This window comes from Corvus brachyrhynchos, unplaced genomic scaffold (assembly GCF_000691975.1).
Source record: "Corvus brachyrhynchos isolate BGI_N302 unplaced genomic scaffold, ASM69197v1 scaffold126, whole genome shotgun sequence".
Lineage (NCBI taxonomy): Eukaryota > Metazoa > Chordata > Aves > Passeriformes > Corvidae > Corvus > Corvus brachyrhynchos.
The window spans coordinates 4,202,867-4,229,181 of record NW_008239283.1 but is presented as its reverse complement, the minus strand read 5'-3'; the positions used below and the strand labels follow the sequence as shown (position 1 = coordinate 4,229,181).

At 37.4% G+C, this 26,315-nt stretch overlaps 1 protein-coding gene across 2 annotated transcripts in view; it reads left to right on the top strand.

Moving 5' to 3' along the window:
* The window catches only part of MGAT5 (mannosyl (alpha-1,6-)-glycoprotein beta-1,6-N-acetyl-glucosaminyltransferase), a 104,438-nt gene that overhangs the window by 52,325 nt on the left and 25,798 nt on the right, over nt 1-26,315 (top strand). For both annotated transcript variants that reach the window (XM_017740148.1, XM_008638217.2), the window contains exons 6-11: nt 5,622-5,693; nt 6,756-6,917; nt 7,807-7,976; nt 8,853-8,987; nt 14,670-14,803; nt 18,733-18,866. In XM_017740148.1, the coding sequence (XP_017595637.1) occupies nt 5,622-5,693; nt 6,756-6,917; nt 7,807-7,976; nt 8,853-8,987; nt 14,670-14,803; nt 18,733-18,866 (807 nt within the window). The remainder of the gene's footprint in view (nt 1-5,621; nt 5,694-6,755; nt 6,918-7,806; nt 7,977-8,852; nt 8,988-14,669; nt 14,804-18,732; nt 18,867-26,315) is intronic.

The window sequence follows — 26,315 nt, the reverse complement described above, 5'->3', positions numbered from 1 at the left end:
CAGTTAGGATGTTACATTATGCTCATCCAGTACTCTTTGTAATGGAATTTTAAACTTGTAAACAAAGGAGCCCAAAACATTTCATTTTGGTGTGCAATATGGGTCCCAACCACAGAGACACAAAGTAACGTGTCCACAATGTATGTAAAAGCTCAGAAACAAAAGGTTGGACTAAACCTTTGCCTTTGGGTATCAGCCATGTGCTCTTGTTATGTTTCCCCCATGAGTGCCTGCAAAATAGAAACAATGCTGACAAAATCCAGGCTGCCCCAGGTCTTCTCTCCTGAAGAGCTTGCACAAGTGCAGGTATCAGCAGTTCTGCCTTGCTTTGGATGGCACTCCTGCAGGAACTCAGGAACAGCTCTTCTCCACTGCTTTGTGTCTTGGCTGCTTGAGCAGAATGGGAGGCGAGTGTGGCAGCCCAGCATCTCCAGGCTTCTGTCTTTTATTTAAAGCTGTCCCCTGTACAAACTTGCAGATGAAACTGAAAGAATTTTTGCACTTCTTTCTTGCTGTTTTGCTGCAGGCACTGGATCATTCTTGGGGTGTGATACACAACTGTGGGGTCATAGATTCATGGAATGCCTTGGGTTGGAAGGGACCTTAAAGCTCATGTTGTTCCAACCCCCTGCCTTGGGCAGGGACACCTTCCACTATCCCAGGTTGCTCCAAGCCCTGTCCAAGCTGACCTTGAACCCTTCCAGGGATGAGGCAGCCACAGCTTCTCTGGGCAACATGTGCCAGGGCCTCACCACCCTCTGATCCTCAGAACACGAATTTGCTGGAGTCTTTGAAGAGTGGAGGAGATACAAATGGCCTGAATAGCAAAACCAGATTTACTTTCTCTTGAATACAGAGCCAGACAGGGATTAGAAATAGCAAACATTAAAAAGCAAATTAAACTTGCTTCCTTTTAACCATGATGCCCACAGAGGAGAGTTACTTTATTTTAAACTTAGCATTTAGTTTTGAAAAAGACAGTTGTTTAACACTATAATGGCATTGGCACAGTTATCATTTTCATGGGTGGCATTGCCTCTGGGGAGAAATGTGAAAAATTAATTTCTAGGCAGTACAAAAATATATTTCACTGCAAAATGTCAGTTTGCAGCTGAGGAATGAAGCTTTTAAAAATACCTTCTAGAAAATGAGTTTTTCACACTGTTTTCAAGCTTTTAAGAAAAAAAAAAAAAAGTGGAGGGGGCTTTTATAGCTCTTTCTTTTTCTTTATCTACATATGTGTTTCTCTGAGAGGACTACTTTCCACGCAGGAGTGGGACTGGTGCTGTGCCTGGTGGTCAACTGGTAGCTGTGGTGCAAGTTATCACCTCCCATTACATTGGTGCTTACCTGCTGGAGCTGGGCAGGTCTCCCTAAAATCCCATGCTTTGGATCTCCAGCTCTCTTTTCAGGTGCATGCATAATTTTTGGTACCCACCTTGAAATCCAACACTTCCAAAGATTTAAAACTGTTTCAAATTCCAGTCTTTGAGACTCCTGTAGCTTTTGCACGTGTGCTAATACACTGCTGGAGAGAATTCTTGTTTTCAGTCCTTCAGACTTGATGGAAATACAAGGCATAGTTGGTTATGGGAGTATTTTTCTTCACACTCCTGCTTTGAGGGCTAAAGCAGAAAAACACAAACCAAAGATGATTTTGAACATGGGTTTGTTTCCAGCATGCAAGCTGTAGTCTGAGGCACATTTTCGTGAAAATTCCTGGGAATCATAATTACAGAGGTTCCTTAAATCCTTGTGGTTTTTCTAGTTTACTGCAGTTTCCTCATATCTATGGGGAAGTCCTCTTTCCACAACTTCTGCTGCTAATCCTGGACATTGAGTTAATGATTTGCATTTCTTCAGTGTAATGTTAATCAAACCAGCTTGTTTCCATTCTATGCAAATACTTAGAAATTTGACAAAACCAGCGTTGTTGTCAGAAATGTAAATCAGCAAAAGTTCAGACTTATTTAGTCATCTTACACGTCCCTAAGAAACTGAAATGCTAAGGATAGTCAGCACTTTGTCCCTCAATTATCTATTGGTGTATTGGTCTGAATTTGGATGATTTGGGCTCAGTTATTTTTAATTCTTTTGTCACCTTAAACTGGGATTAGTATTTTAATGACTTACTGGAAAAGACATAAATGCCAGTGTATGAGATGAAGCAAATGCAGTGCACATTATTGAAGCCAGACAAGAGGCCATTTGCTGATTGATGTTATGTGTGAGATGTTGTGTTGCTGTGTGACCAGGGCTGTGGGTGTCTGACACCCAACATTTGAGACTGCTTTTGGAAACAACCACATCCAAACCTACCTGTACCCTACTCCATTTCACTAACCAAAGAGGCAGTCATCTTGCACACCACAGATTCTGTAACCCCTTCAAAGTGATTCTGTCACTGAGGAAATGTTAAGTTGAAAAAGTTACCTTCCCCATGGGAGCAGTTCTTTTGCATCAAGTTCTCAAAGGCATTTGTAGCATTACAAGTTCTCTGCCTGCCTTCATACTGCCTAATAAATTTAAAGATGCACCTTTTTCCACAGATACTGCACTGGATATTTTTGTTTGTGTATTCTTCCTTCTGGGACTGACTTAATGCACTTACCAGCAGCACTGTACCATGGATAGAAGTACACTGAGCAGTAGTATGTTCACCTGGTGTGCAAAGAAAGTTATCTTAGCTTCCCTGTGGATGGGCTGCACCTGCACTTTGGCAGAGTCCAAAATGAAGATTATCCCAAGTGCTCAGAGAGTACGCTTCAGCTCCAGCTTTATTCAACTCCCGCTGTGACTCTTTGAAAACATAAAGGTCTTTCTGAAATTGTGGATGTGGAGAGCTGCTGGCAGAGTATGCCTTGATTCAATTTGGAAGATGCTCAGACTACTCCAGTGCTACAGATGTTGCCAGGTTCTTAAAACTCTGCTTGAAGTACTTGCTCTGTAATACAGTGGAGTGCTGCAATCTTGCCTTGCATTCGGTTTCAGTGTGTCTGAGCAAGAGTCACTGGAACACATACCTGCAAAGCTTCTATAAAGCAAGTACTCTTCAAATTTATTAGGTTTGTTTGGGTTTTTTTTTTCATCCTAAACCCGGCCATTTACACCTCAGAGCAGTTCAGAACACCAGCTTTTCTCAAGTATCTGGAATCATGTAGCACTTAAATTTTGAACTTCTAAACTGCTGTGCAGCTTAACCTTAAGGAGCTGGCTATTTATACTCCAGGCAGTGCTGTGACTAATGTGATTCCAAACCAAGCAGGGAACACTTGACTTCTCAGGTGGACACAGTTTCCTGAGCAAGATCAAATACTACCTACTGCATTTGACGGGCATTGAATTCAGTACCAGGAACAGGAGGCACAGCTGGTCTTAGTCAAAAATATGACAGTACAAAGATAAATATAGTGTGTTCTGAATAATAGCTTAGCATTTATGTCACTCATCCAAAAAATGGTCTGTCTTCAAATATGCAGTTGCTGCTTCCCAACAGTCGTCTTTAAGTGCTAATCTGTCTGGTATCACGTCCTTCCTATTAAATCATTTACATGACAGTACAACAGTAGGTTGCTGTGGAGAGAATAAGCTGGAGAAAGAACTGATGGTAACCCAGTGAGAGGGAGGTAGTGCTGGAAATGGGGAATAGGAGTCCTGATTCCTTCTTCAGAGGAAACTTCAGTGTTTGGTCTTAAATTATCAAATGAATAAGTTAAAGAGCAGGATCCAAATGAACATCACTGCCCTTGCTCAAAACTGGGGCTTGTTGTATGTAGATATTCTGTACTGAAACAAATACAAAGCCAAAGTATTTATGTATTTCCGATGGAGTTTTCATCTAAACCCACTTTAGTGATATCCTAATCCTTGCTGCCATCAGTGCTAAAGATCAATAAGGAAAAATGAGAGCCAGACCAACTGCAGACACTGATATTATTTTGAATCTACTCCTTAAGTGTTTATTTGTGATGAGAACTACTGTAATTTAACTTAGACTAGAGGAAATAGTTCTAAAAGCACAAAAGAACTGTATTTGCTTTTCAGTCAGTGTGGCATGCAGCTAATTGTCCTCGGCAGCCCTGAAAACTCTGCAATTCCTTTAGGATGCCTTGTGGTGCAATACAAAGTACATGAAGTCAGAAAAGGGGCACGAACAGTAGTCCTTGAAATGTCATATCTCAATTTAGATCAGTTCTAATGCTAGGTATAATGCAAAATTTGTACTATTAAAACAAACAAAAAAAACCAGAGTTTGTGACTGTGCATGATTTGTAACGTGGAGCTTGCAACTCTTTTGTGCCACAATTTTATAGTTGTAAAAGTTAGGATTGATAATTGCTACAATTTCTGGTGTGGTTCCACAGCTGGAGACCACTGAAGAATCAGATGTTTTCAAAGAAGGTGGATAAGTCACTGCTTTCAAACATTGTATTAAATACCTTGAGTAGGTTAAGTCATAGCATTCAAAATGCTTTTTTATAATTTGTCTGAGGAACCCAAGATTGATCCATTTCTTCTCTTTAATGAGGTTAGGATGGCTATTCATTTATTTTCATGTGATTGGCCTTCTAGGAAATCATATGGTGTAATCTTAAGCCTTTAATCTGTAATGCTCCAAGCTTACTGCTGCAGTATGATTAAGCTAAAATTGTGTTTTGACAGGTCTGTGATTGGAAGAACCATAAGGGCAACTCTGACTTCCAATTCTCTGGGAGTTGTGAACTTAATCAGTAATGATGGGGTATCTTAGCCAGCTGATAAAGTTTTACATTTCCCCTATTTCACAGTACAGTCATGTTTCAGTTTTCATGGGTTTGCCTCCAAAACTGAGATTCCTCTTTTCCCAAGGCAAATGGTCAAATTTCTTAAGGCACATGAATAATAAGGATTCTGCACGATGGGCAAGATCCCTGGGGAAGCTGAGGAGCTCTCAGTGACTTGCATCTATTTATTATTTCTTCACTGACTACTTCCTGTTGTACTTTTTTATTTTCTAGTAGACAATAGTAGAAGTATTGCATGTGCATTGATCATTTTTCTCTAAGAATCACAGCTGTTGATGCTTGTGAATATTGTTACTGACATTATAATTACCTTATTTATAGCCTTCAAACATGTGGCTTTGGTTCTATGATGATTCTTATTTTTTGGGTCTAAATTGCTACAAGGTAGAACTTTGATCCTTTGATTTAGCAGGCTTTGTCTTTATAAAAAGATATTCTAGGGAGATGGAAATGTTCCAAAATACATATTTTTGTAAGGCCTAGAAGCTTAAAAAACTTCTTGAAAACATTTAAGAACTGCTCAGAGAAACTGTATTTTGAGCATTTAACACCTGACCTCTGTCTTGATCTTCCATTTTCATTATCATGAATGAATATCTAACTGTGACTTTTGGTTGCAAATTTGCTGGGTTAAAAGAGCATGGAATTGCAAAAAGTCATCTTAAGCTTTTCCTGCAAAAAAGCAGTTTTACCTTGAAGTGATCACCTTATCAGCTGATGCCTTATTTGAACCATCAGGTTAACATAAAAGTGTCATATAAAGGTGGTGAGTGGAGCCTTTGGTCAAGTAGCTGAGAGTAGAGTAGAATTATTTATTTTGATGTGATTGTTTTACAGGTTGAAAATTGGTGTCCTCGTTTACCTTGGAGAGCAAAAAATCCTAATGAAGAAGCTGATCAAAAAACAGTGGTAAGAACACCCATGTCCTTAATAGGGAAAACGTGAGAAATAATTCAGTAATTGTGATTCATGCAAAATACCCTGGAATCCTGTGCCACATAAATGCTAAAAAGACTAGAATTTACAATTTTTACTCCTCAAGGCTGAAAGATATTCTCCTTGACATGTGTAGCTCATGTATCCAGTCTTGGTGGTAGGTTTTCATTAAAAACATTTTTGTGTTTAAATTTATGAAACACTGTACACAGATACTGAGAAAAATTATAAATCCACAGACTGCTCACCAGTGTTAAGTATATGTGAAAATATCCATTTTTATTGTCCCAAAAATCTGGGCCTTGTTTACAAAACTGCCTCAATGGAAAAGGTTTATATCCATTTCAGGTTTGTAGTAACGTTTTGATTACTACTAATTTTTTCCCTTTAAAAACTATACAGCACACAGAGTTGTTTCTAAATTGTTACAGCCTAATTATGTAGCAATTAGGATTTTAAGATAATTTAAGATAATTGCTGGGTTGCATATGAGCACCACTTACATAATATAGATATAGACTGTCTCATTTTGTAAAACCAATTGATCTTAGAACAGTCTAGGTTTAAAATGAGTATTTCCTTTAAAATTTACACCCTAGTAATGTTTCTTCATTTCTGGTATAATGGGAGACTCCTTGTATTTGGAAGATTCATGATATACATAAATCTTGAGCCTACTGTTCTGTACTGTGATTTAGATATACCTTTACCTCATTTTGAAGCACATGAACAAAACCAGATCTTATTTTGCAGAAATAAATGCATTGCGATACATTGTGAACGTATTCTGGGCTATCAAGTACTACTAATAAAAATAACAGTCATTTACATAGCTTAGAAGTGTCTGTTTAAGTATATCTTTAATATTTGAACTAAAATCTTAACTTGTGCTAGGAGTGCATCTTTTTTCCTATTTCTTTTTTTAAAAAGAGGGATATAAAGCCCAGAGCTCACATTTGAGCAGTTTTTTCGCTTCTGGAAAGAATGCTGAAGAATAACTAATGTTTGGGGTGTTTCTTAATGCTTTGCTTGAAGGCTGAAATTCGTATCAACTTTGATAATCTCTACAAAATGATGTCGAGGCATGAGGAATTCAGGTGGATGATGTTGCGCATCAGACGAATGGCTGATACCTGGATTGAAGCAATTAAATCCCTTGCAGAAAAACAAAATTTGGAGAAAAGAAAACGAAAAAAGGTAGATGAGAACATTTTTATTCCTGTCACTTGCTGTTATATGGGCTCTTTCAAGCTTCTTGTTCGAGATGTAGCTTCAGAGTGGAAATAGAAAATATGTCTAAAAGGCTCGTGTTTATACTTGTGCCTCTTTTCAAGAAGTATTTTGCTGTTTGAAATTATGTTGCAATGGGTGTTTGCTTTACAGGGAATTTTACATGTTTTGTATGAGTCAGTCTTGGATTGAGTTTCCTGACCTCTGTAGTTTTGGATAAAATAGAGACTGTGTAGATGTTTCTAAAGGGAGAAACTGTGAATTTACTGCAAGCTGATGACACTGAAGTGTTTTATGTAGTCATGGGAAGCAACAGTTGTACATCTTTGTTGTCCAAAATTGAGATTCTAAACGATTTATCTTGGGTTTGGATTTGAGTAGACTTAAAGTTAACCACAACTTTGGACTGGATCAGTTTAGACCTCCTGTAATGGGTTCAGTTTTAAGGCCATGAGATGCTTGAAGTGAAATGGTGTAGCTCATTTGATTTAATTTTTGTTTTATTTTAACTACCTCAATTAGCTAAGATAAAGCCACAAGGTGCAAACACGACAACAGGTTTCCTTTCCTGCCTTGTTATTCCTGGAGCCAGTCCTGAGTGGCAGCAGAATAGAAATATGTTCATATTTCTACCCTCTCTTAAGCCTGGCTGGCTCAGCTCCTTGCTGGAGATTCTCAGTCCTTGCATTCATTACAAAATTAAATTATTTGGGTGGAAGTACTGGATTGTTTTCATTGATTTTTTTTTTTTTTTTTTTTGCCTATAGTTGAAATTTAATGGGAAGAAAAACTGCTGTAAGGTACAACAGTTGCATGTTTAATGGTGATAACTCAAACGTATGACTTTCTTTTCCAGATCCTTGTTCATCTGGGGCTTTTGACAAAAGAATCTGGATTCAAGATTGCAGAAAATGCGTTTAGCGGTGGCCCACTTGGTGAATTAGTCCAGTGGAGTGATTTAATTACATCTCTCTACTTACTGGGCCATGACATCAGGATTTCAGCTTCACTGGCAGAGCTCAAGGAGTAAGGAGATTACTTTCGCTTTTGAAACTGGAATTAAAAGAAAAGAATTGTAAACTCTTGAAGCTTCTATTAACAGTATATAATTTCTTGAAGCATAAAATGAAAGTGATAATTCACTAAACAGACGATAAGATTATTTTCATGAGCTGAGTATGTGTGCCATGGAAAGGATAATGTGTTTTCATTGTAGCTTCAGGCTCCTGGGACTTCATAAATGAATGTAGTAAAATTCAAACTAAGCAGCTTAGTCTTTAACATTCCAGGTGCTTTATCCAGCTGCAATGGGAAATGTTACAGACTAGCCTAATTCTGTGTCCTCTGCTTCAGTTTCTGCTGTTCTTCACTCAGAATCTCATTTTAAGATAAAGATTTAAGTTCTTTAAACATGTTACTTTTGATGTAGTTAATTGTTTGTGTTAGGTCAAATTGCTCCTCGCTCTTCGTTGTCCTGCTTTGCCAACTAGTTCAGCACCAGACATAAAACATCTGTTTGAAGCTTGAGCACATGTACTTTTTCTGCAGCTTTCTTTTCTTAATTACAAACATGACAACATTGTTTTATAGAGAGCTCTTATACTATAAAGCTGTCAATAGAAGTGGGAAATTATTTTGGATAATTTCAAAGCACACTATTTTTAAGCATTTCAAACATATTATTCTCTTGCTTAAACCAGATGGGGTTTTTAGTGAAAATTAGTGCTTTACATTTAATAAATGTTGAACATTTGAGAGTTCTTACATGGTTCATGATTTCAAAACAGAGTAAAAGAGTAAAACTTTTTTGAAGCTGGATTTATTGGAGTAAATATTATTACAGCATCAATTCAAGGTATTTGGAAAGTAATGCTTTTTCATATTGCTTCTCTTTTTGTTTAGGATTATGAAGAAGGTTGTAGGTAACAGATCTGGCTGCCCTACCCAGGGAGATAAAATTGTAGAACTCATTTACATTGATATTGTGGGACTGACTCAGTTTAAGAAAACTCTTGGTCCATCATGGGTTCATTACCAGTAAGTATAACACTCACTCGCCCTCTAAACTGCTTTTTTAAAGAGCTTTTGTTGAATAACACTTGTCAAAGTACTGAAATAAATCCATTCAGATGAACTTGAAATTATTGAAAAGTGAAAATGCACTTTTCTGTTGTCTTTCACTCTTAAGATTAAAGGGGCTATTACTTGTTATTTGCATGCCATCATTATCCCCCTCAGCAAGCTTGAGATTCTTGGGTTCAAGCATTTTTAATCTTAAAAATCTTAATTATCCTCTTGATAAATCAGTATCTTTATGAGTAGATGAGCTGAGAGATTATTGCATTTTATTGTTTAGTTGGAATACCAGAGGCATGGGTTTTTTGTTGGTGATTGTAACCACATTGGATCAGTGATTGTGGAGATTTATCTATTCTAATTGTATTGCCCAACAACTGCAGTGCAATTTTCTATTCCATTCCTTAAGATACTGGGAAGAGAGTTGTCTTCAGGGACAGGTCTGAAGAATAAACTGCAGTTATTGTTGCTTCTGTAATCTGTAAACTTCTTTCCATTAGAAGATGAGGGTCACAAGAAACGACTTTGTGCACCTTTCTTAGTGTATGCAGTTTTAAAACCTCTTTTCTTTTTGTCAATAGCTTTAAATCATTAAGCCTCCCATGTGTTGTACAAATACATATCAGCATGAAATAAACCCAAATCTAAATTACTTGCTTTGATTTTTCTATACTTTGATTGAATTAGCTGTGTCTCATGATCCAGAAAGTCCAGTAAATCCTACTTGAAGGAAGGTATTGGAAGGTGTTCATGGAGAGAAACTGTCTTCTTTCAGGCTCAGGATTTTCTAGAGCATTGGATCTTTCCAGTGGAATTTTAAATGACAGTACTGTGATCAACATATCAGATTAGATTACTCTTAATCTCTTTTTTGAAGCAGGGGAGTAAATGGATATTCTAGTTTTTAGGAGCCTGCTAATAAAGATAATCCCATTTTCCACTGAGCAACAGTTGCTTGTCTGTCTGCCAGATGTAATTGTCACTAGGAGATCACATCCAGCATTGTGGTCAGGATATGAAACCCTTCTTAAAAATTTTAAATGTTTCTTCCCGTTTGCTTGCAATTTCCTGTCTGGTATATCCTGTAACAAAGGTATGGAAATATATATTGAGATTATAGATAGCTATTCCGTTATTCTTTCTTCATAGAATCATTAAATCTTGAATTATCAATCTGCTTCTCATTGATTACTATTTTGTGGTAATGGCTAGCATTTTCTGGTTTAGGAGAGCAGAATTACATTTAACTCCAAGTGCCTTAGGTAGTATAGAATTTTTTGAGGCTTTTGAGGGAGAAAAAATTATCTTAATGCCTGTCTTCTACAACATTAAATTTCATGGACTGGAAGGGAGTCTCATCTAGTCCATAGCCTGACTGAAAAACAGATAATGGTGCATTTGTCCTTCATGAGAGATTTTTGCCTCCTCTTTTACTGCAGACTGAAAAAGATGCCCCCAATGTGTTGTTTTGTATAGTTAAGCTTTTCTTAAAGTGTTTTTCTTGGCCTGGTTTCTTGCAAACTGCCCATTACTGCTTATTCTAATAAGGTTTTGCAGAATAAATTACTTACTTCTTCTGCTTTGCCAGCTCCTAGGATGTCTTCTATACTGCTTTTCCTTCAATTTGCTTTTTTAAAATATATAAATTTAGGGGTTTAAACCATTACTTACATTTCATCTTTTGTATACATTTCATGAAACTTGTTGCATTTGTTGTCAATCTCTCTAATTACGTGATAATTTCTCTCAAGTTCAGTGTACAAAACAGGGTCCAGACTAGCAGAGACTACAGAATTTATTAGAGCAGGAGAATTAATTTGTAGCTGCATGCATGCTGCTCCTATTTCAGGATCCTCTTCCAATCATTGTTTTTTCTCGCAGCATCATGAGTTACCTCATAAATTTTGTCATTTAAATGTTTTGAAGTTAAAACCACTAAGTGTGTTATAACAGCATAGGCATCCATTTCTGTTTAATTCCAATAAAATAAATATTATCACAAATAAAGATGCTTTTTAGCCCTTGTTCCTTACCAACTTTGCTTTTTCTCTCAGTTGTATTTAATGTCAGTAGGAATAATTGTTTGTCTCAAAAGAAGGGTTTTTCAGTAGACATGTGCAGGTCAGCTCAGTCTGGTTCATACAGACCAGACTCAGATACAAATGAATTAAAACATTTTTATTCACTTCAGAATAGAGTGGCAGAATAAGCCTCTGCCTTCAGAACAGTCACTTGGTAAGAGTGCTTTATATAATCTTTCTGGGTGAACTTGAGCCCTGAGGAAATTTTTGGTAGTTGCAAATCAGGTTTCTGGAACTGCGAGCTCGAAAGAATGACCCTGCTGCTTTGGGAGTGAGTATTTTTGAAAGACTCTTCTGTACAGCTCAGAGCACCAGTGACTTTTGGTAGTACCTGCTTTATCTCTGGGATAATTGGTGCTGTAAATAGCAGGAACACAGCAAAACACACCTCTTTTTGGATTGCACCTGATTTCCAAGCAGAACAATGCCTGGACGTGCTGGATTTTTCCAGTTCTGAGGTCTGGATGTTTGAATGCAGTTTGTGTGCAATGAATCAACATACAAATTAATAGCTTAATATAGTTCAAGAAGTGCAGCCTTTCTTAGTACCCTCATCCTCCATGCAGCACATAAGAATCTGGTATTTTTTTCATTTTTCCACAGTCTGTAGCAATGACTCATTCCCATATGCCAAAAATCCAACTGGCTTTTTTTTCTTGAAATAAATTAACGTGGCAGCTATCCTGAAAAATGAGCAACCTTCCTGCTTCGTACGTGTTCTCTCGGATTCATCTGTTTTTGGAGGGTTATTTTCTGTCCTAAGATTTTAAATGCAAGTCCTAAGTGGCCTGATGAAGTGGGAGAAGGATACAAAAAAAATGTGTATAAATACTTCTACCAGGTCAGCTCTGTTAAGATTGTGCTTCTGCCCGATATTTACAGGGGGAAAAGCTCCCTTTAAATAATCCTGGGTTACTTTTCGTCTGGTTTTTTTTTTAAGCCCTAAAATTGTCACTGCTAATGTGTTAGACAAAAAAGACTAATATGGATATTACTAAAGCAATTTGCTACCTACCAGTCCTCTTTTTAATTAGGTAGATAATACACTTAGTCTGACACCAATTTCAGGACATGCTGCAATTCTCTGCAGCTTCACTGCTAAAGCTAGGTGACATTTTAGGAAGGAAGGGTGGGAAAACTGAAGTGAAAGATATACCAAATTAGCATTTTAATTTAAAATATATCCCTGATTTATAAAAAAAAAAGTGTTTTGTCCTTTTCAAAATTAATTATTTCACTTTAGAAATGCTAATGCATTGTATGCAGAAATAAAAAAAAATTGAAGGCATTTAAATTATTAAGTGAAATGGAGAATATGGTACTAGGGTAGACAATCAAGGCATTCCTATATATATTAAAATATCAGTTCAGCATAACTGGTATTAATTGCATTCATTTCTAAATTTGAAATCTTTACCAACTCTTTTCTGCTGCATTTCAGGGATTAGTTTCACCACTTGAAGCTTTGATCTTTCATACCATTCCTGCACACACTTGCACTTTTTGCTGTCATCTTTTTTCTGACTTAGTTTGTGCCAAATTATATAAATTTTTTTTGTTGTTTTCCTGCTTTCTGGTTTAGATTTCTGTTGCATCACATTGCCTGTCCTGATTCAGAGACCCTGTGTGTATTGAACATAGTTCCACATATCCCCATGAACCATTAGTGCTACTTATCTTACATCTGAATACAGGAAAAAGAGAGGCAACAAAGCAATGGAGTGCTCCTTACATATATCTCTTGACAAACTCCAGTAATGTTGCAGTTTTTCAGTAGCTTTCTCCTATTTTTCATTCTCCTGTGCTCAAGTACCTGGCCAAAAGCTGTATACTTGAGAGGAATTTTGTTTTAAGTGTTGCCAAGAAATAAGAGGGCTTTTATTGCTGAATGATTCATCAGCGCAGAACTTGTTTTGGTCCTTCTGGAGTATTTTGTGTGATGCAGAGATAATTGCCACTGTTGTAAAATATTTTCATTGAGAACAGTTGACATAAAACACTGCACAGAAACTGATCTGTCAGCTTTGTTGTTTGGTGAATCATAATGTGTTGTATATTTTGACTTTCTTTTTGTTTGAAAGATCTCTGTGAAGGTTTAAAAAACCACGTCATTTTGCTCAATTTGTACTTTAAAATACAAAGGTAGTATTTCATATAAAAGTTGCTGGGGTTTTTTTCTATTTCCCAAATTATTGAATACTTTTGGGAAAGGACCAATATATAAGTAATGTGTACATTTATTTTGGGGACTAAAATATTTTATTTTTAAAGCTGAGAAATGGTTGGATATTAGCCCTCAAAAGGTGAAAGAACTTAATTCTTTCACATATAAAAGCCAAAATCCTGGTGTTTTTCTGAACAGAATGTATATACAGGCTTGGAGCATGGGAAATGTTGAAAACATTTGAAAAAAGCCATTTTTAATAGTAACTTTTGCAGCTACTCCCTTCTCTGGTACCCATGAGGTCGTGTCCCATCCTTAGCACATATGAGCCCAGTGATACAATATGCAGTGATAAGAGTTCATGTGTTTATAACATAATTGCACATGATGTTTAATTCCTGTATAAGTCTTTTCTGCAATTTTGTTTGTGGAGGGGTGAAGAATGGTAGGGCCAGCAGCTCTGGAGCCCTATAATGTACTGCAGTGGCAGTGATCTGTACGTCCAAGTCATATCAAAGATTTGGCAGGCTGCATTTTGTAAACATGACTTCTAGAATCTCTGTCCTGTAACATGTACTGTCTTCATACTGACCCTTTTTCTGCCTGTCATCTACTGTGGGCCCTTTTTCTGAAAGGAGACGCTCATAAATAAAGTGATTTCTTTTTCAAGATATTAATAGGATTTTAAATAAAGGGTGAGTGTGATTCTCTAATCCCAGGCCTTTCTAATCCAGTGCCAGGGTTTCTCTCTGTTGTGTGCAGGTTGATGCAGGTAATTGACTTTCATATTGTTTCTTCAAAAGTCTGTGATAGAATGTTTCATAAACAAATGATCTGACTGCAAGAACTCGGCAAATTAAGCCATCTTCAGTGCTTTTCCAGTAGGTCTAAAAGTCAGAACCGGGAGAACAAATACAATTGTCTAAAGACAATGTCCTGTTCTGCTCTGATCTTATTGGCATGTTGCCCCTGGCTGCTGCATTTGGTTTTGTAATAATGGTTGAGAACTTTAGAGAACAGATGGAAAATCCTCTCATCTTCTGCTTAAATTCTACTTCAGAGCCCTAGGAAATGCAGGTGACCACTGTGGCATTCCCATAAGTTCTACTTGGATTTTAAAGCATAACTTCATTCTGTAAGGACAAAGAAACCCAAAACAAGCTCCAGGGTCGTTATTTGAATATCTGATATATCCTTAAATTTGCTGTTCATACCATCTTTGTGAATGTAATATAAGCAGAAATGTTTGAAGTTAAAATGTACCTTCACTTTATACATCCTCCACAGCTGTGCACAAAGACAAAACACATCTTAATTATCATAACTGTGTATATATACACACATTCTTGTATATACATATGTAGGTGTACCTACAGTAAATTTGTTTTTCTCTTTTAGGTGTATGCTAAGAGTTCTGGATTCCTTTGGAACTGAGCCAGAGTTTAACCATGCCCATTATGCCCAGTCTAAAGGCCACAAGACGCCATGGGGAAAGTGGAACCTTAATCCACAGCAGTTTTATACAATGTTCCGTAAGTACCTCTGTGCTTGTAAATAATTTAGGGCTTTAAAAAGAAATGCTGTCATTGAGAAGATTTTTTTTATTATGAAGGACAAATTCACAGTTTAATAAAATACAGCTGCTAAATGGGAAGAATTGTATCAGTGTCTGTAGACTGCAAAAGCTCTATTGTTCTTCCACCCAGCAATGAGAAAATAAGAATATTGAGCTAATATAAATAGTGGTAGGGAACTTTATGCTCTGGGTACCTGTGGAAAGTGGTGCTTGGCTTTTTCCTCAAATGTCAGGGAATTTGCTTTTGTTAGTTTTGCTTTCTCTAATCTTACTATGAAGCAATAGATTTCTGAGGAACTTCCTAGGTTACATTTTTATAAACTGCGTTCCTGCATTTCATCATGTTGAAGTGAAGTTTGGAACTATGTTAGCTATAGTGTTGTATTTTTGCTTTTGTTCCTCAGCAACTCAGCAGCACCATCCCTTCACTGTTTCTTTGAGTTTAAGATTGATAAATGACCATTCAGCAAAAATTTTTTGTCTCTACATTTTTATGGCTTTGTAAAAATTTTTACCTAGCTTGTTTTCATATTGCGAGTATTTATCCTCAGGTGAATTGAGTAACATTTATTTGCCAGCAGTGTACAAAGCTATTGAAAAATAAGTAGTAGATTTCAGCACTGCTGTAGATCTTTCAAGCATCGATAAATATCTTCTGAAGTGACCCCAGCCAAACCTAAAAAAGAAACAGAACAGGCACAAAAAAAGGTAAAAATTCTCTATAAATTGGGTCAGATTAAATTATTAGTGTGACCTGGTCTACACCTAGTCTTTGACTTTATGGCAGTAGATTCCAGAATCAAGGGATCTCTCTCTTGCCTGTTGTAGCAGCAGTTCAAGTGTGTTATCTCTGAAAGGTGCAGAGTCACTGCTGCTGGCTGGAGGGTAAGGGAGGCTCAGGGCAGTGCCTTCTGCTGTGTGCAGAGGCTGCTCAGCCCAAGTCTAAGGAAACACTTCATGGTGACCAGCCCACCTCCAGAGTTTGGTGCTGCTCCCTGTCTGACATTAAGACCATTAAGGGCTCTGTTCTCTCTCATCAGCTTTCATCGTCAGTCTTTCAAACTTCCCTGCTTTTCACAGCAGAATTATACATGCTGCTGTCAGGTTGACATGCTTTTGATTTTAGTTGCCCTGTAAAATTCTTGAGAGAGGCATATTTTGTCTGTCAACATTTGCTGTGCAAGTTTTTCCAGTGAAATATAAGTGAAGGTTGTTCAAGAGATAAAAGGCTGTATTCACAGTTGTTGGGAAGCAAGTAACAAAACATGTGGTGAAATGTGACTTGGAAGTGGTTGCAGAGGTTGTGTCTGGATATTAGTAAGCAGAGCTTGTTCTGTATCCACATTTGCTAATATTTATTGGTTTATGTCCTAAATGGAAGAGGAACTCAATTGTGCTTTGTTGAAGTAGTCCAGCTGTTGGGAAATTCAGATGTGAGGTCCTGTTCAAGAGAGCACTAAGGGTGATGATGCACTCAATGAAAATTGCTGGATGAATGCTGGTGGTACAGCTGTGTGCTCTGTGTGTGCACTACTCAGTCCCACTACATGAAATGCAGAAGAAAGGAAATCTTCTCTCCAGAGATCTCTGTTGTGCCACTGGTACAGTCTCTTGTGCAGAGAAAATCGCTTCATAATGAATTTTCCAAAGAGTATGACTGTATTGGAATTTTAGTAGATAACCATTTCCAATTTTTGCTGCTGGAAATGACTGTGGGTCTTCCTCTGCAGGAAAAGTGGTAAATAGATTGCAGGCAAACTAATTCTGAAGCATGAGTGATTCCAGTGCTGTGGTTTATTCAAGGATTTTACTTTTTTTTTGGGGGGGGGGATTAGGTGCAGAAGAGTCAACATGTTTTGTGATATTTAAAGTTTATATTTGTTGTTTTGTTCTCTTCTGCAGAGATAGCACCATCTTTATGGGCTTGTGATTAAAAGTGCATATGTTCTCTTCTGCAGAGATAGCACCATCTTTATGATAGGGCTTGTGATTAAAAGTGCATGTTGTGCATCAGTAAAGATTTTATGGCAGATTGGAACCCTGGACAGCTTCCCAAGATCCACAGACTCTATTATGTTTTGAGAACTCTGATTATAAGGGCAGAAAATTATTTCTGAGCAACAAGCAAGCCACATTCAAACCTGTGGCATATTATCAAGTGCTTGACTGTTCTCTGAGTTTTCCAGAAGTGTGAGAGCTTTCCCCCTTTTTTATGTTTTCCGTGCTTTTAATCCAAATACTTTCGTGCGAAATAACAGCACTGGTACTTCTAAAAGTGCATGGTCTTGCTTAAAAATCCATCTAAGGGCTTCCTCTCAGCATAGTTTGAGGCACTGAATTCCACCAGTTCTAACTTTAACAAAGGTTTATTTTCCTTTTGAGTGTATACTGCCTTGCCTCTCCTTTGAATGCAGTCTCTCATCCAAAACTATCAAAGGATGGAAAAATGCCCCTTTTCAGACATATTTGCAATGTGCTGTTTGCTATGTAAAATTCTAAAAAGTCCTTGGGTCTAAGTGGGTGCCTGGCTGTTGCTGAGGCATTTTTTGTGAAAAAGAGTAATTGTCATTTGAAAGACTAAATGTAATGGCAGAGGGATGTGTACACTGCGTATGGTTTCTCTGTTCTCCTGCATTATCCAGTTGGCCGATTCTCAGGAACCAAAAAGCAAAACCTCATAATTGCAGTAGAAGGGGTTTTTTTTAATAATTCTACTAGAGATTTAGCATTGCATGTATCGAAAATGCCTGGGACATTATCTTTGGATTAGGGGTTTTTTTGTTTTGTTTTGAGTTCTTAAGTTTTTCAAAATGTGATTAATAGTTGACAGCTTGTGTGCCAGAATTTAACAGGAGGCTTAGAGAGGAGATCCTGCTGTTCATTGCAGCCTTTTTCTATATGCACTTGTGAGGCTATGGCAGCTTTTAGAAAATAATAATCCTACATGTTGGAGTAGCTTTTATATAGTAGGAATGGATTTTTACCTGAAGCATTGAGTGTTGTAGTCCATCACTGGAATTAAACACCCAATCTACAAAAACAAACAAGCCAAAACAACAAAACTCCTTCCTTTTAATGAGCCTAAATATCTTTATAGGGGGAGAACAGTGACCAGCACTGCTGGAAAAAAGACCGACAGGGGCTAAAAATAATACAGAAAACTATGAGTAAATTACATATCCTTTGCACACACTGGTTTTTTTTTTTTTGTTTGGTTTGGTTTGGTTTGGTTTTTTTTGCCTGGATTGGATTAAAAACAGTTTTGCCAACTTCACTTGCCACTTTTAAATATTTTATGACCATTATGTGTGGGTGAATTAGGCAATGGAATTTGTATTCTGATTTGCATAGTGTGACTTGGTAGGCCAGTAATTAGTATGGATACATAATACACAGTGAGTTGGATGGCTGGTGATGGTAATTCCAGTATAAGAGGTGAACCCAAGAAATTTGCTGAAATTTATTTATGCCATTGAGCAACATCAGCTTTGCTAACAAGCATAAATCCAGGGGGTTTTCAAACTGTTGGTATTGCATCTCTGAGATTTGTCAGGCTAGATTTCTTCTGTTTCTTTTATCGCTAATAATAAAGCTTAGCACACAAGTCAAAAAAATTTATTACCATTGGACTCAGTCCAACTACAGAGTTTTTATTAGCAGAAGCAAGCCAGAAAATAGCTGCTTACTTCAGTAGGCATATGAAGCAGGACTTAAAATTAATAAAAACTATTTTGGAAAATAAAGCAAACAAATGTGTCTTTCAGTATTAATAAGAAGGAGGTGATCAGTTGCATAACAACTTATAACTCTTTTCTGACAACATTCACTCTAATGTAGCATTAACTGATATTTTCAAAGGTGCTGAATCCGCTCTGTTTTTTACAGCTCACACTCCAGATAACAGTTTCCTTGGATTTGTGGTAGAGCAGCATCTGAATTCCAGTGACATTAAACACATTAATGACATCAAAAGGCAGAATCAATCTCTCGTTTATGGCAAAGTAGATAATTTCTGGAAGGTGAGTTTTTTATACTCATATGCCTGAGCAAATTTATATTGATAAGTCTAATAAAGCATAGTTAGAAATTTTAAAGTGTCCCATCTGTCTAAACCCATTAAGTTCTTTTTCTGGAAACAAATGTATTTGAATAATTAAATTGAACATTTTGAAGTCTTTCTGTTAGGGAAACTTCTGTCTAGATTGATGTGGATCCTTTGCTATTTCTGTACACCTTTGTGGTAGAATAAAAAATATAGTCTTAATGTCTCAGTAATTTTGGAAAATGAAGAAGGCTGGTAAACATAATGGAAAATTGAAGGTGTGAACTTTCGTCAATCATAAGCAAACCTGTCTTTCAATTACTTCTGTTCTTATATCTACAACCAAAAATGTGCTGCATTTTGAGATGGAAATTCTGTTTCACTAAAGGCTCTAGAAGTATGCAACCTCATTTTATCTCCCTGTAATAATATCAGTGTTTTGTTTCTTTAATATTGCCATTATTGTATTTTCTCTCATCTGCAGATGAGAGCAGCAGAATAACACCACCAAGGCTTGGTTATATTTTTAACAAGTTAAAGTAGATTGTGTTATTAAGTCATAGCGGTCTCTTTTTTTTTACCCACTGTCCTTTCCTGTGGCTCCTTCTTCCAGGCTGGCACACCTGGGAATGAGTCTCTCATGCAGTTTTCAAAGAGATTATTTTCTAGTAACTGGATTTCTTCCAAGTTACCTCCAGCTCTGTCTGCCCAAATGCTCTGCATGCCCATATCCTCTGTGTGCCTTCCCTCCTGCCTAAAAAGACCTTATTTTTAAGCCTCTTGTCAACTGAAAAAGGAACTTATCAGTGCCATACATAGGACCACACAATATAACAGTGTGAGAACACCTGGGTCTCACATTTTCATGCCTTTTCTCTTTATTGGCATGAGAATATTGGTCTTGCACAGTTTTCAAACCACAGAAGTAACATTCATTCTGATGACTGAGATTATACAGAATGAGTTCTCTAAAGATGATAGCTACAAGTAAATGGTCCATCTGTGAGACAAAACAAAACTAAAACTTGATAGAAACAGTAGAATATTGGCAGTGGTAGCAGAACAGGTAGAGCTGGATGCTTCTTGGCTACTGTGCTGAGAAAAATATGTAGTAAATACTATGAAAGTATTTGTTCTGTTTGGCTCATGGTATAGAAGGACCTGTCTACAGTCTCTTGTATCTGCAGAGTGCTGGAGCAGAGCTGGGATCCTCTCTTCGAGTCTTTTTGAGCTTAGGCTCTTTTACTTTTGCTTGTGACTCTACTTGTACTTTTATTTATGACTGATCTCAGTCTCTCAAGAACAGCAGCATGGAATAATCATCTAAACTTCCTGACTGACTTGCAGTGCACATCAGCAGAAGAACCTGTTGAATACTAGTTGGATTTAAGGAACAAGACAGCTCCTTAGTCACCGGGATGTTTTTCACTGACACAGATATCTTCCTTGGTTTATTCAGTCTGCATGGATTCAGAAATATGTATTGATAGTTTATATGCCCAGAGGGAAGATCAGTGATTAGTCTCAGATTCTGTATGGCACACAGGATATTTATGGATTAAGACTAAAACACTGCTTTTTGGAAAATAACATCCAGTCTTGATTTTTAAATAGCACACAATGGAAAGCCCACTGTTTCCTTTGGTGAAGTCCTCCAATAATTCCCTTCTCCCTTAAGACTTTGCATTATTTCTGGTACACATTTCCATATGGTTGTTTCCCATCTTAGTGGCAGTTATAGACTTTCTCAACTGGACTGATAATGCTTCTGTTCTGTTGCCCTCTAGGAATATATAGGTTGAGGTCAAAGTTACCCATAGTCATCTCCTGAAAAGCCTGTATATGCTGAACCCCTGAGAGCTTTGTGCTTTCTAATCCTTAAGTGTTCTCACATGTCTGCTTTCTCTGAACCCTCTCAAGATTATTCACATTCCTCTTGAAATGTGAATGTTTGCAAAGGGCACGTGGGCCATACCAGCACCAAATCCAAAAGGAAATACTGTCTCATTGTTAGGCAGGTCCCCTTTCCACCATTAGGAGCTCTCAGCCAAGACCTTTGTATCATTTTTTAAAGTGGTGCTTTTCAAGTCACTGCTGTGTTTCTATCAGTATTGCCTGTCTTGTTTTTGCAAGATGTTTGATTTGGTATCTGGCCATATTAATATGTGTACTGTATGCTGGTAACATCGAGCACATTAAAACTGTAACTTGCAGATTGTAACTGCAGTCATGCCCATATGCACTGGTATATTACGTGTAAATCACTGCAGATAGACTTTGAATCAGTTACAGTGTGGGATTTCTTATCTGGAGTGATAAAATCCAATTCTTGTGATCAAGGGAAAGCCTGAACTAATCTTGTGTCTGTGTAATTTGCTTTTTCCACGTTTCTTTCATTTTCCCTGTTCAGTGCTCTTTTCATCTGCCACCACGGCTTGTATGGAACCAGACTAATCTATTTATCCTGCTCCTGTTCTCTCTACTGAACACGGCCAATTAACAAGAAGTGTAATCTGCACAGAGTACACGTGTCACTGCTGGGGCTGATCAGTCATTAGAGGAGCACAGCATGGAGGAGAGAGCGTTCCCATCCCCAGACGATGGTGCTTTTGGGGAATAGCAGCTGCAAATCAACTGTTTAATTTTAAACCTAGCAGGCTGAAGTGGAACTGAAGTATGCACAGGGCCTCTTCTCCCTGGGGGTATATAAACCACCATGGGTTTATATAGGCATGGATATGGATCCTTTTCTGTGCCTGAGCCCAGTGCCATCTATCCCATATCAGAGTGGCCAAGTCTGGGTATACCTCTTGAGGTCAGGAAGGATGTGCTGCAGAGGGTGTAAGACAAATCTGATTTATTTCCCTCTAATACCTAAATCAGTCCTAGGTGGGTTAAGGATTACAGACAGGAGGTTGTAAAGAATTTTGCCACATTTCTAAAGGTTATCTTTAGAGGTAAGCTATGAAGGGCAACATTTGCCAAGTTTTGGAAAAGTGTTTGTTGGGATTAAAGGTTTGGGGTTTTGTCTGAGATTTTTGGCAGTACAAGAGAGTCCTATCTATGCCAAAGTGAGGGGAAAAAAAGGAGATAATAAAATGTGTGTGAAACCCATAATGCTCTCCATTATCAAAATTGGCTTTAATTACAGAACATTCCAATTAAAAGAGAATGTTTGAAGCCTTTCATGTTGCCTTAGCTCCTGTTTCTAAGTCTTTGTTCTTTTTTCTATAACTTAACTGTTATACTATTCCACTAATTTGACCCTTAATCCTAGAAGACAGAAAGAGTCAAGATTCATTTTGCAGTATTTGCTATTTTTTTTTGTAGGGTTCTGTGAGAGAAGTCAGAAGGTTGCTTGTATCAGAAAATAGGTATCAATGCGTAAGTGTATTGCTTTAGTATTTTATTATAGTTTATTGGAGCTGTCTTGAAAATATTTCTATGTTTAGAGGCAAAATAATGCGTGAGTTCCTTATTAATGCCACTTGACAAGCTGGGCATTCTTCTTAAATACATACTGCCTGCACAGCAACTTTTGAAGAACTGCATTGGAAATGGTTACCTTTAGCTTGTTCTCAATGGGAAAGCCCATCACCGAGGCTGTTCACACTAATGTCTCCTCTTTATAGCTCCAGGGGACATTTAATGAAATGTAATTTCCCCATCATATGCCCTCTTGCATGAGGTGGGAGGAAAGTCCCTTCCTTCTGGTTGGTTTTTGTACTTCATGTTTAGCATTGTACTTTGAATAAATATTTCATTCCAGCATAAAAGAAAAATAAGTAAAGGGACAAAAGTTCTTTCTCACCTTTTCTCCCATGTGGTCAGTGCACTCACAAATTTGTTTCTTGATAGTACTATCTTATGTTCCTCCAAAAATGTGAAGCAGCACTGGGGGCTTATCAATCAATCAAAAGTTACCCTAAGGCCTGGCACCAGGAGCACTGTCCTGCCTTATGCCACAAATATAACAAATTGAAATGAGCCAGACACTTTAGTTCAGCAACATTTCTGAAATTCACCATTTCCTTCTGAAAGCAGTGTGGATCAGAAACAAGTCAATCAAAGCAAATGACTGCAGTAAATAAGCATACTCTTTTAAAGGGTTATTCTTTAACATTTAATATGAAAATTAGAATTTAATTGATTTTGAAGAAAGAATGAAAACTACTTTTTTGTGGATATTTACCTGTCAGGTCAGTGATCAGCTTCTCACTTTGCAGAACTCTTCAGCTGCAAAATGAATTCATGAGGTCTTACAGCACTGATTAACACAATCATCTATTGTTATTTGGCTAGCACAAAACCAACACAACCTTTTCTTCCTGTGGTCCACTTCTACTTTCAACTGTACTCCTTCACTTTTCTCCTTCAGCACTTACAGTGCACAAGGATATCTCATTGTTGGTTCTGGAAATTTCCATTCAAAGGGCGGGAAATTGCTGCCTAGGTGTTGGTGTGCATTGCATGACAATGAGATTGTCAAATCTTGGGAAAACCTCGGTGTTTAAAAAACCCCAAACCTTCATGGATGAAAAAGATAAAGATGAGGATAGGGAACTGGATAGGGTTCTTCAAGCTCTGCCAGAAATCCTGAGTCTTCACTGAGATGTTTTATTCATTGTTTGTGCAAAACTAATATGTGCCAATGTGTGTTTTATTCAGAGATATATGGTGCCTAAAAAAGAAGCCATAAATGGACATTCAGGAAGAGCATGAGCATGGCAAAGTTATATAATACTTCCCTTGCAAATTCTCTCTCTTTCCAGCTTTTCTAACTTGGGGTAATTCCTGAATCTGTTTCTCTGTTGATAAACTGTCTGTTCACGCATTCTAGAGATCTCAGTAAGAGGTGATTTCAAAGTGTTTGTTTGATTATGAACCTATGCAAACTTTTTTTGCCTCTGCAACTTTCTCTGTAATGGAGTCCCTCAAATCTATGACCTTTTGCAGGAGAAACTGCTAACCTGGGCATTTTTCTAAACCTACCCCCGAAGAGCTTTTTTGGGTATCTTTCTATAGGACATTTTGAATAGCCAGTCACACTATCCATGTTCTTCATGCCAACTGTGGTTTTGTAAACCTCCCTCATATTCTGACAATTTGTCTTTTTCAACTGAGGAATTGTTAAAGAATTTCTTGCAGATTTCTGTGTGTAACAGTGGACACTGTCCTGTATCTTGGATCCTTCTTACCCCTCTCAGAGCACTGTCCAATGTTTTCAGCTTCTTTTTGAGAAAATGGACCAGAAGTGCAGCAGTGTGTGAGGAGGGAGAGAATGTTTTTTATAGAATAGTTCAATAATATTCTCTTTATTTCTGAATTTCTTTCCAAATAATTCCTATCATTTACTTGGTTGGTGGGTGAACTGACTGCTACTGAACAATGGACTGATTTTTTTCATGGTCCATAATCATATGTTAGTACAATGCAAAGTCTTTGTTCTTGAGTAACACTGGTTAGCTCAGGAGTTTTTTTCCACACTTGAAGTGAAGGCTGGTTTTTAACATTTGTGTCACTTTAGTTATGTTAGCAAACAGGTTTTATTTCTGTGAAGTCTATGCAGCGATGGGGAAAGATGTCGGAAAATTCTTTTAACTTTAGCACATAGTGTGTGATCCCCACATTCATGGTTAATGCTTAGTTTTGTACCATACAGTGCTTAGTACAAATGCCAGAGATTAATGTGGCCTTGTGTTAACTCCCTGTGTCTGAGACTAATAAGTCTTGTGCCAGCTAATGCCTCCTTGTTTATTTCTATCAGTGATTAATATGTACTAGCTGATATCTTAGTTTTGGGAATGAGGATTGTGTGTTAGAGAAAAGAAGGATAAGAGAACTACATCGTGACCTGATGACATCTTTGAGATACTCTCAAGGAGGAAAAAAATTCATCAAAAGATCTAGAACCATATCCAAACAAGTCCATGGCAATAATTAGCACATGCACATGTATTTAGAAAATGTGATGAATATGTATTAGTTTCAGGAATATAATCTGGTCTTTTAGGTTACTGGGCATGCATACTTTGGGGAGAATTCCCCATGCATCCATTGCTGCTAATAAAGTAATGTCAGCTTTCTAACCTAACTAACTGCTTGGAGAGTTTATTCCCGGGTTTGGTGACAGTTGAATTTATCAACTCTCTAGTCTCTTTTCTAGTCTCTCTGTCCCTTAGATTACTGAGGGGACTTTTTCAAAAGCTTTAAAAACCCAGGTGTTCAATATTATGATGTTTTTATGCAACATTTTGAAGTTAGTTTGAGTTTTGCTACTGTGAATAATGACAGCATGCTTTTGTCACTTCTCCATTCTCATTCACATGATGACTGTTAATTCACAAGAGTGATTGCCAATCTCTCTCCAAGAGATTTCATTCCTTTAAGAACTTCAAAGAACTCCTACAAGCTGATTGGCTTCTTTAGAGAACACTACCAGTTTGGTGAGAGAGGATTTCCTTGGACAGGAAGAACTGACTACTGTAATTTTGATGGGTTTATGTGGTTACATAGTTAACTCTTTATTTAAATTTCAGATAACTTGTTCAGTGTAGAGTTCATACTTGCTAGCCATGAGTCACTGAATCCTCTCTACATCCATTTATGAATTCAGGGCAGTTTGAAACTTTCATATTTGAGTTCCAGGAGAATTAATCTATTCTTTGTGATTTACCCCTGTAAAACACTGTATGTATTTGACTCTCTTAATATTCCCCAGCCTTTGTGCTCTCTTCTAGCTCCCTGGTAGACAGAATTTTCTTTATTCAGGGATGTCTTGAGAAGTCTTTGAGAGGGTGACAGTTCTCAAGCAGAGATTATGTTTGTGTCACAATCTCGATTGTCATACATTGCACGTACACTGCATTTTGGCTCACTTTTGACTTGACACTTCCACACATAAGCACCCAAATGATAAGACTTCTAACAGTATGCTTTTAGGATACACACAAAGATGTATCCCAGTACTGGCTTTTCTGAATTACATTTGTCAAGCTTTATAAAACCATTGCCTTCTGAATTTTTCAATGCAAGGAAGCGAGGCTGGATATACGGGCTGTTTTACATATGTTTTACAGTCTGAACTTTCAAGCCATAAAGCAGTTGAGAACCCTAAATCAAGCTCTTCTCTATGTAGTTGGCCTGTAGCAGTGCTTGGTTTCATTCAGTGCTGAATTTTTGGTGTTCTGTGAGTGTACCCGAATGGTCCAAAATTACAAAATACTGTCATTACCTTGGACTGGCAAACTGTTGGTAAAGCAGAGTTGTTAATTACCACCAGCTACTACACTGAGAGAACTAAAAGCAGAATTTAGTTTTTGATGAATTGTGTTTCCACCACATATTTTTGTAGCTTTTATATTTAAATTTTTCACCCACCCAACTTAAAATTTCACGTCTTCATACTGTGTCTTCTTGTCAACAT